Here is a 13078-nt window from a genome sequence, read left to right as displayed (position 1 = left end):
AACGATAAATTCCTATCTATAATAAATTGTGCTAGTTCGCATTCAATTATTTTATTCATCGTCATCAGGTTCAATAACAATTTGTTATCAATGAATAAACTAAAGCAAGCAATATTTTGATTTTACCACCAATGTCATTTATCAATGTCAATCATATTTTACTGTCAAGTGTCAAGAGGATAATTCGAAGATTTTACAAAAGTAAATAGACAAATAAATATTTCTATCTTATTTAAAAATATAGTTTGTCAATTAGTAAAAAACACCTACCCATAATATAAATGCAATAATAAATCAATACCGAATACAACAGAATTTCCGATCAAATATAGATAAGGCGTAGAAATGTACGATAATTTTTGAAAAATATTATATAAACAAATTGTTATAATATATTAATTTGTTCATAATTATTTCCTTTACAGATGTGGCCGCTTATATTCCGCTTTTTAAGAACAAATGCGCCGTATATAACGCTCCCGGTAGCGGCGGTAGTTGGTCTTATAGGTTATAATTTGGAAAGCCTATTATCTGATAGATATACTCCATATTCAAGTAAGTATTTCATGATTAGAGAGTTATTATTGATTTAGTAATTGATTAAAAAACGCGTGAAATTATGTGTAGTTAAATATTGCACACTATTGCATGAATTGAACTACAAAATAAATATACTACTTAATATTATAAAGCTGAAGAGTTGGTTTGTTTGAATGCGCTAATCTCAGGAACTACTGGTCCGATTTGAAAAATTCTTTCGATGTTAGATAGCCCATTTATCATTATGCTTAGATCAACAGGAGCGGAGCTACATGGGTAAATCCGCGAAGCGCAGCTAGTCTATATAACAATATTACCTCTTTTCTAATATTTAAAATTACTAAATTATGCTCCAATTTTCATCAAAGTAATATGTTCAGTGGTTGTAAACATAAAAGCATAACAGAAAGACAAACTTATAATTTTAGTAGGGATTTAAAAACTTATTTACATTGTAAAAAAATGTTAATGTGTAAAATTGTAAAAATATTGAATGCCTAAAGCGCGTCACACGCGGTGAAGATACTATAATATTTTATCTTATGATACTGTAATATTTTACATTAAAGTATCTTAAGGTAATCAATGACAAAAAGAAAACCGGCCAAGTGCGAGTCGGGCTCGCGCACAAAGGGTTCCCTAGCAGCAAATATAATAAATTACAGTTAAATCAACCTATCTCAAAAACTATAAGAGATACTTTGATCAAACCAAAAATCGTTGAAAGAGTTAATTAGCATGCATCACCTCTATTTTTTTTAGAATTTTATACCCCGTAGTTATAAAAATAGAGGGGGGGGGACATACTTTTTACGACTTTGAGAGCTGATATCTCAAAAACCGTTCACTTTAAGAAAAATGTTTTTTAGAAAACTTTATATCATTTTAAAAGACCTTTCCATTGATACCCCACACGGGTATGTACATCGAAAAAAAAAATTTCATCCCTCAGTTACATGTATGGGGGGCCCCACCCCCAATTCTTTTTTTTACTATTTAGTGTCATATTTTTGTAGCGGTTCATACAACACATATTCCCATCAAATTTCATCACTGTAGTACTTATAGTTTCCGAGTAAATCGGCTGTGACAGACGGACAGACGGACAGACGGACATGACGAAACTATAAGGGTTCCGTTTTTGCCATTTTGGCTACGGAACCCTAAAAATGATGGTCAGAACGCTGATACCTTACGATACTGTAATGTAAAATATTACAGTATCTTAAGATAAATTATTATAGTATCTTCACCGTGTGTGACGCGCTTTAAATTATTCAAGAAATATGTAATAATAAAAGATTGTGTAAACAAAAGTGAAACAGGAATCAGACTTTTTTCAATTTTTTCTTACAAATATTGCAATTTTGTTTTTCAGAACCTGTTCAAGACCAAAGAATGGAAAGAATAGATGAAGAATTATTAAAGGATCCAACGAATGTACAGAAATTAAAGTATAAAGAGAATGTGTTTGACAAAAATGTGCCACCGTCGCTACAGAAGAACTAGTCTGAAATTTATTGTTATTAAATAAATATTTATGTTAGTTTGTGTGTTTATTTTACCTTATTTGTGATAAAAATATGTCTTATAATGTAGAACTGAGGAATTTGTTTGTTTGAACATGTTTGTCTCAGGAAAAAAATGGACTGCTTTCAAAAATTGTTTTGTTGGACAATATCTATACATATAATAAAATCGTAGGAAAGGAAATCAAAATTGTTTGAATATTTTTTTAAAGACAACAAATTTTACAAATTAAAATTATATAAAATTGTCTTTATTTAAAAAAAGCACCAGAAAGGAAAAATAAGTAGGGAATGTGTGGTGAATTTCTTTGAAAAAGAGAAGTGATTCATAAAAACATTATCTTTAATATATCATAAATATTCGGTCATTTTCGACAAAAAATTCCACTGATGGGGTGCTAAATTAGTACATATTTTCAACAACTGAAATAATGCATCGCCATCTCGCGTCAAATATTAAAAATCAAAAAAATCTTGGAAACTCAAAATATAGTAAATAATTGACAGACCAAATTATTTAATGAATCTGGGCATTTTCACAAAAATGTACCCCCTCCTTGAAAAATATATTTTTTTTTATAGTATTATATTTTAAACTTTTTTTGGTCTCTTTAAAACGGAAATTCAATATACTTCAAGAAAAAATATACTATGATGGGTTTAAAATGAGAAAACTGTAAAAATAATAGGACACAATGGAAAGTCTCGCAATTTTATATCAGTTGTGTGACTATATTCAGTAGCTGGAAAAACAGTGCAAAATATAAGAATTTTTAGATATTGTTTATTTATTAACTTAAAATCGTTATTTTGTATATTTTAAACACTCACTATTCCCTACTTTTGGATCTAAGCTAATTAAAAAAAACAATAGTACATTCAGTATTGTGACTCTGGTACTTTAACAGCTGTCATTATTATCTTTACATTTAAAATGTTAGATACTTTTTTAGAGAAAAGGCAACAAATATAACACTTATGTATTATTCTCCATTAAAGGGACTGATTTGAAGGGCATTAAATGTAAAATCTACTCAAATATTTAAAAAATTCAGCTCCGTAATATAGGGACAGTCACACAACCGAATACCTAAAAAGGGAAAGGGTGCGTTTACATGGCGAAAAAAAAGTACGCAGGCACACATAATAAATATAATTATAAACTTAACTTAACTTCAAACTAAATTATCACAATCAGTTCGGGCTTAAGCCATCACATTATTATTATTTATCTAAAGGGTTAATTACTATCAAGATTCAAGAATAAGAAGTCTTTTTTATGTTTTATATTGGCACTAATCAAATTAATCAGTCGATAATCAGTCTTCGTGATTCGTTTATTATTAACCTTAAATAATCTCAATCACCATATTGGATAAAAAAATCTTGTTTCAGTGGACGCTGCAAACACGAAGGTTAATCTGTAAATAAAAAAAAACCAATTAAAAATATCGTGAAAAAAATTAATTTTTGTTTCATTATTATCTTTCGTAGTTATACAAGGCACATTGTCTAGATTCTTAGTTCTGCTGGCTTATTTTGTTTCTTTTTCTGCATAATGCTTCTTTTTTTTTTTCCTCAAAAAAAAATTTTACTTCCTCATGCAAAATGATCAATCAGCTGTTGCGATTTGTATGGGGAAATAATTTTTATTTTTGAAATCTACTTTTTGCCGTAGTTTCCTAATCAGTCAAAAATGTCTTAGAAAAATATTTTTATAGCTCAAGAAAATCGCCATGTAAACATTGCTTTATGTGTTCAGGCATGTTGTGACTTTTCGTTCAGCGTATATGTGACCGCTCAAATAGTCACACAGCGGAAGTCACATTTGATAATCCTCTAGTAATAAAAACGGTTTAAAATATAACCACAACACTTATATTCATCAAAACTTTTGATCAACTTACATATAAAAACATTTAAAACAAAATTAACTAAATACTACAAGATAAATAGATAGAAATAAGCCAAAATATGGTCACATACCTGAATGAAGAATTTGGTCCCTGCGGCTTGCAAACACGCGTGCACTCCTTCTAAGCAGTTTTTTGACCCTGACGGCTTCTAACCTGATAAGTTGCATAGCAGTAGCTATGGTGTTGACAGTAATGCAAAACTATTTGAACCACAGTAATTTTCTTTTTAGAAAATCGGTGACACAACTGAATGTTCCGGGAAGGACAATTTTTTTGATTTTCTTTTTTATTCTATTTCCACTCGATGTCACTGATATATAATAAATGATATAGAATATGAATGTAGATGGCGCTACAAGTTTTAATTGTATAAATAAGTAAAGCTTTTTCGCTAAAGCAACATTATAATAAACATAAAAAATGAACAGTACATTTTTTATTTAATGTAACTGATTTTTTCCATCTATATTGTGATGTTTACATTTAATTCCGTAAATTCAGTAATTATTAAATTGAAAACAACGCCATCTATTAGAAACTGGCAGTAATTCGTGTGCAAATAGTCATTCCTAGTCAACGCTAGATGTCACAGATATAAAATATAATTAATCTGATATTGAAGTAGATGGCGCTAGTAGTTTGTAGTTTAATGTAATAATATAAGTTTCCAGCTACAGCTATATTTAAATAACTATCAAAACATTTATCTATACATTTTTACTTAGTGCGTTATAGTATTAGCATTATATTCCATGAATCGTATAATATTGAAAATGAATACAACGCCATCTATTAGGAAGAGGCTGTAGTTATTATTAATTACGATTCTTCTATTCACCACTAGATGTCTCTGATACAAAATATATTTAAAGTAATATTTATGTAGACCGTAATAACTATTAAATAATCCATTAATTATTATATTATTATGTCGCTACAGTGTTGCTACAGTGCGATAGGTCTCCGTAGTTTCTATAAGTTCTTACCATTTTTTTGTTAGGTCCCGTTTAGTTAGAAGTTTTTTAGGAGTAAACTGTAGCAACTCATACACTCATATTAAAATTGGCGATTTTAATCGAAATCGTATTCTTTATCGTCAGATCCGTATAGATTTATTCGTTAAATTATTGACTTTATATTCTAAATTTTAAAAATAATTGATTAACTACATAATCATCGTAGACAGAGAAACCAATTATGGATTTTCTGTCTAGCAAATCATACATAAACAGCGCGGAATTTAAACTGTATTTTCATTTATTTAATCAATAATAATAATTGTTCTGAGAATGCTTATTTATTAAAAACCTATTTTTCAATCCAGAATTAAATTACCGTATTAGTAGGTATCAATCTATGCATAATAAAGACATAATAATATAATAATTAATGTATACAGTGATGATACAGTGTGGGAATTTTCGATGGGCCCTTGTGGGAAAGTTCTTACAATTGCAAAATTTTAATAGCAATGCAAATTTTGCTGAAATAAAACATCCTTTTATTTTTAAAAAAGAAATAAAGTTGCGAGCACCCTAAAAAAATGAAAAAATCTTATTCGATTTGGGGCAAATTTGGGGTTTGGGTAAAGGTCGTGATAAACTTTCGCCAGTGTTGAAACTTGGATATTTTATAAGATCAACAATATATTATTGTGAGCAAAAGTTATTATGGACATAAATCTCGAAACCTATTAGGAACAGAGACATTTGGTTTATTATTTGTTTAAGAATTCTAATCAAAACAATATGAACGCTTTTATACGCAATTTATTGCTCTTTTAAAATATCCAATTTTCATCACTGGCCGAGAAAGAGGCCCATACAAAAGTACCCAAACCCCTTTGGCGTTAAAATCTTTTAAAATCCGCTTTTTTTTAGTATTTTATATTTTTTTAACGTCCGATTATCGGCTACGTTCATCGGTTCATATTTACATGCTAAGGCAATGTGGTTGTTTTATATGTCGGTAATAAAAATAGCTGTAACCGAAATATGAAACGATATATCATAATTTTCTTGGATTTATTTGAATTTAATTGTTACAAATTCTTTATTCTATAAATAATTAACCATATTTTTTTTGTTCTGGCAACAATAAATTGTCAAACAAAAAGATATCGCTGTCATTAGCTGCTTGAAAAAAAAAGCAACGCGCTTCGCTTCTCTTTTGGAATTTATGGTATAGTAACAAGGCTCCCTTTTGTGTCTCACATCGGAAATGTATTAATATTTTGGATACAATCATGTCAACAATACGTTAATTACTCGCGTTACGCGACTTGTTTGCAATTTAAACATAATTTGTGAAGACAACTCTCTAATTACGGATCAATAGCGGACGCAAAAATGCTGCCTTAGCGTCATTGCAAATGGGGACAAAGTCGGGTGTAGGAATAACAGACCATTGGATGAAGAGTATTATGGAGCCGGCCGGCAGCGACAAACAAGTACAGAACGAGAATCTACAAGCTGTGAAGCGTGAAAAGATGGCAGAGGCATACAACGGACAGGACACGGTGACATTCGACATGAAGCAGAACCATGTTCGCTACTGCTGTGATGTGTGTGATCTAACTTTCGAGTGTTTGGAATATTTAATCCTGCATAAAAAGTTTCACGGCAACGACAAGGACACACCGCAAATGGAGCCCGAGCCTCAAGTAGTGAAGGAAGGTCCGAAAAAGCGGCGTAAATTCAAATGCGACCAGTGCGACGTTAAGGTAAACTCTCAGTATCATTTAGACATCCACCGCAGTAAACACGAAGGTAATGCAGCTAAAAAGTACCTATGTCAAGTGTGCGACCGCAGTTTTGTTGCCGCGCAATTCTTAAAAAGCCATATGCAGTCCCACTCGTCGACGAGCACGATAAACTGCGAGATTTGTAACAAAAGCTTTACGGGGCAGGCGTATCTCAAGCTACACATGCAGCTACACAACGATATAAAGAAATTCAAATGCTCCAAGTGCGACGAGATGTTCCCCACGAAGAACTGCCTGAAGATACACATGAAGAAGCACACGAAAATTAAAAATTTCAAGTGCGACTGCTGCCAGAAGTTGTTTGTGTCGAAAATAACGATGGAGAAACACAGACAGTCGCACGAGGGGCAGCCGATGGACTGTCTCGTTAAGTGCAACCAGTGCGATCGTACGATGCATTCATCGTTGCTCCGAACTCATATAGCGAGAGCTCATCCGTCAACAATTGATGATGATGTAAAGCGTCCACACAAATGCTCGACTTGCGGGAAGAGCTTTATCGTTAAAATCAACTTGAATCTTCACATCAGGGTCTGTCACCCGGACCTGGTAGACCCTGAGGATGAGGAGGATGACGTCATGACAGATAATTCATAGCTTAAGTTATATAACCAATAGTGATATTGTCTCATATACGTTTTTATCACATTTATTTTATCGCATATGTGATCATTTTTACACAATAAATTGTAAGCTTTATAATGCATTTTTTTTTTATTTGTGTATCCTGAATGTTTCATACAATAGGTGGCCTCTTACACCCTTTTAGTCCTGGTATGATGGTACACAAAGTAACTAGTCTATTAAAATAACACATTTTACCATATAAAAACAGGCCTTTTAAATTATAATAGCAGAGACACTAAATAAATTAATTTATTATACATAATATTTAATATAGGCCAGTGGAAATTAACGTTAAATTCGCAAAGCACGATGTAGTTCTGCATTTTTGGTATGTTGTTTAGATCAGTTAGGGTGATGTAAATCCCAATTTGCAACTTCGAAATATGTAGTTGTGCTCGCTGCGCACCACGTGATAAACTGCGAAAATTTTGGACTTTTTTCACTTTTTGCTCTAAAAGTCATAGTCATTTTTATTTTTATTTACTGGTAGAATGAAAAAAACTTATTTTTTAATAATTTATTAACTACAAAATCTTAAATCTAAACAATAAATTGATTAATTAATTGATTAATTAATATTTTCCCATTAGTTCGAAGCTTCTTTCTCTTCAACCTCTTCAACAACTTCGGCTTTTGGTTTTTCAACGACCTCTTCTGTTTGGGCTTTCTGTAAACATAAAAAAATTAAATTAAAATAGTTGTTAAATCTTAGTATGCGTTATTCATCCAATTTTTGTTCTGAGAGCAGAAATATTCGATTAATTAATAAAAAATAGTTATCGCTACGGAAAGCGAATGACGCGGGTTCAAATCCCATCAAAAGATATTTTAGGTAAGTACTGTTTTCAATTCTTGTCAATTTTAAGTTTTACACAATGATAATTATTTGTATACAGGGTGTAATCGTTAAGTGTGCACAAGCGATTATTCCGTAACTATTGCAGATATCAAAAAACTTTAAACTGATATCGAAAGTACTTAACCTAATGAGTAAAATGGCCATAATAAATTTTTAAAAATAAAACGAGAAATAACCAAAAATGTTACATTAAACGCTCCCATACAATTTATTTCCCATACATTTTGTATTCATAGTAGATTTTCGAAGTGACGTCCTTATTGTGCAATACAATGAGGAGGTCTATTTACAGTTTCTAAATGAACTTCCCTCCAAATTTGCGAAGTAATTAAAGCAGAAAACCAAAAAAACAAAAAAAAAGCTAAAATCTTTCATATTAAATGTACAAACAAACAAAAATACTTTATTGTGCACCAGGACATAAAAATTACAAAATCAAATGTATAAAAGAAAGAGACACAGTTGAGCACAACAGGCGGTCTTATCGCTAAGACAGCGATCTCTTCCAGACAACCTGGTGGTCAAGGAGAAACAGTGGAAGTAAAAGTTAATGGGCAAGAGGTGCGTTTATAGTTTAGAGCACATAAATAAAATACACATATATCCATATTACATATATACATACAAATACATACACATACAAACATATACATATATACATACACATACAAACATAAACATACATACATACACATAAATATACATATACATACATACACATAACTATACATATACGTACATACACATACATATACATACATACAGAAAGAAATGAGCTATTTACTAGTCGAAAAGCAGACACATACGGAGACAGCATCAATACAAAGATATTTAACACTAAACAGGTAGATCTAAATTCATTACTTGGACAGGTAAAATCGCTTCAGCAGTGTTTTGAATGTGAGTAGAGATTGAGCTTCTCTTATGTCTAATGGTAGATCGTTCCATAGTCTGATGGCACGCACAGTAAAGGAAGAATTATATATATGATTTACATGACCTGGTACGACCAGACGAGACTTGTTTGATGATCGAATCGGGTGGATATTAGACACAAGGAACTCAAATCTCTCTTTTAAATATTGCGGTGTTTTCGGATCAAACAGAACACAGTACAGGAGGTGAAGGATATGAGTATTTCGGCGAAGACGAATGGGAAGCCATTTGAGCTTAGTACGAAATTCGGAGACATGATCGTATTTGCGCAAGCCAAACACAAATCTTATGCAAAAATTTTGAAGGCGCTCAAGGCAGTCAAGGTGGTATTCATAGAGGTCAGGATAGCACGCGTCGGCATAATCTATTATAGGTAAAAGGAGTGTTTGAACGAGCGCAATTTTAGTTGGTATCGGCAGAAAGTTGCGTAGCCGGCGAATGGAACTAGCAGCAGCGAAAACCTTTTTACGCACTTCCTTTATTTGATAACTCCAAGTTAGGCATGAATCTATCCAAATTCCTAAGCACTTAATTTCGTTGCTATATGGTATTGCAACGCCATCAACTACTACTTTCGGCAGTGAAGTCCAATCTATCCTGGATACGAAATATTTCGTACCACAAACTATAATTTGTGTCTTATTAGGATTCACGTTTAAGCCATGATTAAAACTCCATCTAACAATAGTGGAAATGTCATTGTTCATTGTTGTCACAGCATTCGGCAAATCATTGATCTCTGCGTGGCAATAAATTTGAAAGTCGTCTGCATACATATGATAGAGAGAAGTGATGTTTAGGGATATAGAATTTATAAATATACTAAAAAGAAGAGGGGAAAGCACACCACCTTGTGGAACACCAGCAGTAACATTAGCCCAAGAAGAAAGAGAATTATCGACTTGGATGCGTTGCTGACGTCCCTGTAGATAACTAAATGGAATGTATAGGTTGATCCAAAAGTAATGATAATTGGGTATTTCCTGTGCACATAAAAATATAAAATAAATGTTTTATGCTTGCTCATGTAATCACTAAGTTATCACAAAAAAATTATATCTACAGGCCACGTTTCCAAGTATAAACATTAATTTTAATGTGAACAGTGCGAGCCAGAATGTTTCCCGACGAAAAGAAGAAACAACGATTCGACATTTAGAGGGTGAATTTCTAAATTTTTAATGAGATCAGGATAATTTTTTGTCACGATTTGTGACCATGGGCGTTACCTGGGTTCACCATGTTTATGCTGAAACCAAGAAACAATCAATGGCCTGGATGCGAGCTTCCAAATTGACGGTGAAGATTTTCAAAGTGAAAATTAGTGGGATAGATTAAAGCCGTAGTTTTTTGGGACGCTGAAGAAATGTGGAATATTTTAAGAAGGTAGCCACTACTACACAGGGCTCTTACTACACAGACCAAATTAAAAGATTGCGGGTAGGTTAGTAAGAAAAAGAGACATGGCAAACTTCGGTCTTGAATGTTGGTTCACCAAGACAACGCACCAGATCACAAAGCGTCAGTTGCGATGGCTGCCAATCAAAAATCGGCATTGAAAATGCTTGAACACCCACCCTGTTTGTAAGATCTAGCTCCTAGTTAATTCTATCTCTTACCTCGGCACAAGAAACACCGTCGATACAAGAAATTTTAAGACGACAGCGAAGTGATGGCCGATTTTGAGGGGTTTTTGTAGATGAAGTCAAAGTTTTTTTTTTCTAAGTTAAGGAAAAAAAATATCGAAGTATATTATCTAGTTAGAAGACTATCTAGAGAAATACATAATTATTTTAAATGTAATGACCTTGTTTAATATTGATTATCATTACTTTTGGATCAACCCATGTACATGGGATATTCATATCTCATACTAAATGTATGGGAGGGTTTAAAGTTAATTTTTTAGATATTTCTCGTATTATTTTTAAAAATTTATTATGGCCATTTTACTCATTAGGTTAAGTACTTTCGATATCAGTTTAAAGTTTTTTGATATCTGTAATAGTTACGGAATAATCGCCTGTGCACACTTAACGATTACACCCTGTATAGAAACAAGAGGTAGATACGCCACCAACGTTCCTAAACGGATTCCGTACATTGGTTTTATAATCTCAATTCTACATTGGAACAACCTAGTGATTCACGAGTCAAGATGTCATAACTCATAATATATTCTTAATACTCACGTTAGCAGCAGCAATGTCTTCATCCTTCTTCTCTTGCAAGTACTTGCTGATATCCCTGATGAGTACCAGTTCATCAATCTGCTTCTTGGTCAGGGGATCGAAGACACGAACTGGTGGAACGTCCTTATCAAGTTTCTCGAGGAAGTCCGCGTAACGAGAAATTATTGTGTTGTAGCGTTCGCGAGTTACACCGAGCGACATATTCTGTGAAAAGTAGAAAATAAATTGTTATAGATTTTTAGATGATATACCTAATATAACTATGTATAGATTAGGTATACAGGATGTCCCACTATATGTATAGGTACTAAGCGCGGAGGAACTATTTTTTACGAACTCAGCTTATGCAAAACTATAACCCCCATTGGGCTTATAATACCGACGCGACGGTGGGACAGCCTATATAAAATTATACTGCCTAAATATGAACTATAGCTACAGAAAAGTGTTAGCCTCTACACATAAGAACGTGAACGGCTGAACGTATTTGAATAATGTTTGGTTCGATTGATTCGTCCGTTTGAATATTGGAACGTTAATTTTGAAAAACTTATATATATTATCACCTCAGAATAATAATTAATAGTTTACAAAAAAAGAATTAAACCCTATGTTTCATATAGTGATTAGTGTTGGTTCGTGTTCGGTGTTTCATTGAAGAAAAAAATGTATACTTAGGTACATATATTAAATTAATAAAAATTTATTGATTTTTAACTAGTGCACTTACCAAAAATACTAGTTGCCTTCTTGAAAAGAAAAATAGTAATGGATAGTTGAAAACTTTTTATTTAGGTATTTTTAATCACCTTCAAACTTCCGTTACGTAGATCAGAGGTTGTAAACATTTGAATTACAATTTATTTTTATCAAAATAAAAATGAGTTGATATCCTCATATCTTATTAGAATATTATAGATATTATTTAGAATCCAAAAATATAATCACTAAATAGTATATAACAAAGTCGTTTTCTCTGTCCCTTTGTATGCTTAAAACTTTAAAACTACGCAACGGATTTTGATGCGGTTTTTTTCTAATAGATAGAGGAATGTTTTAGTATATAATTTATTAGGTTTTAGACAAAGCGGGCGAAGCCGCGGGCGGTAATCTAGTAAGAGTATATTTTGAAGATAATATAATATTTGTAACGCAGAAACTTCAAATATACTTACTGCTTTTGAAAAATAATTGCTAGAGCTGCACTGTATAGTTATAAGTTATATAATACTTATAACAGATCAACATAGGCTATATTTTAATTTTGTTTAAATTAACCCAAGTTACTCGAGATGAGCAGCTAGTTTTTAAATAAAGTCTAGATTTTAATCATATTTAAAAATGGTTGCAGCTATGATGTTTGGGTTAAAATAACAGAAATGTAACAAAAAGTATAATGTTGACAAGCACTGAGGTCAAAAAGTCAATCAAATTAATAAAACATAGAAAAAATTTGCATAAAAACAATACGTATGGATTTAAACGCATTTATATACAGTTAATTTATCAATGTCAACGTAATACAGGGTGTCCCACAGGGTGTTTTGCATACGCTGAGTACGTAAAAAATACTTATAAAATTCCAGACGCATTTTTTTTCAAATAGATGAATTCTTAAAACTCTATGTGTACACCCCTGAAGAAATCCGCCCAACTTTGCCTCCCGCACTTAAGCTATCGTTGAAGATTAAGCTTTCACAAAATGCTCACATTAG

At 32.1% G+C, this 13078-nt stretch overlaps 3 protein-coding genes across 3 annotated transcripts; 2 read left to right on the top strand and 1 right to left on the bottom strand.

The window, feature by feature from the left end:
• The first annotated feature begins 149 nt into the window (after nucleotides 1–149).
• Nucleotides 150–2089, top strand: LOC149475531 (small integral membrane protein 12). The gene is made up of 3 exons (XM_089713511.1): nucleotides 150–347; nucleotides 426–555; nucleotides 1919–2089. Exons 2-3 carry the CDS (start codon nucleotides 426–428, stop codon nucleotides 2047–2049), a joined length of 261 nt encoding a protein of 86 aa, XP_089569637.1. The 5' UTR covers nucleotides 150–347; the 3' UTR covers nucleotides 2050–2089.
• Nucleotides 2090–6116: 4027 nt separating this feature from the next.
• On the top strand, nucleotides 6117–7451 carry LOC149475530 (uncharacterized). Its single transcript, XM_089713256.1, has one exon. The coding sequence runs from the start codon at nucleotides 6357–6359 to the stop codon at nucleotides 7344–7346; it is 990 nt and encodes a 329-aa protein (XP_089569382.1). The 5' UTR covers nucleotides 6117–6356; the 3' UTR covers nucleotides 7347–7451.
• Nucleotides 7452–7878: 427 nt separating this feature from the next.
• LOC149475529 (uncharacterized) lies at nucleotides 7879–12141 on the bottom strand. The gene is made up of 3 exons (XM_089713263.1): nucleotides 12094–12141; nucleotides 11364–11567; nucleotides 7879–8043 (listed from the first exon to the last, which is right to left on the bottom strand). The coding sequence occupies exons 2-3, from the start codon at nucleotides 11562–11564 to the stop codon at nucleotides 7963–7965; spliced, it is 282 nt and encodes a 93-aa protein (XP_089569389.1). The 5' UTR covers nucleotides 11565–11567; nucleotides 12094–12141; the 3' UTR covers nucleotides 7879–7962.
• Between the last annotated feature and the right edge of the window lie 937 nt (nucleotides 12142–13078).

Source organism: Colias philodice, chromosome 30 (assembly GCF_061535455.1).
Source record: "Colias philodice isolate Cphi_HAF_F1 chromosome 30, ilColPhil1 Martin Lab GWU primary, whole genome shotgun sequence".
In the NCBI taxonomy this organism is placed as follows: domain Eukaryota; kingdom Metazoa; phylum Arthropoda; class Insecta; order Lepidoptera; family Pieridae; genus Colias; species Colias philodice.
Note: the sequence above shows the minus strand (reverse complement) of the source record. Positions and strands in the feature narration are given on the sequence as shown.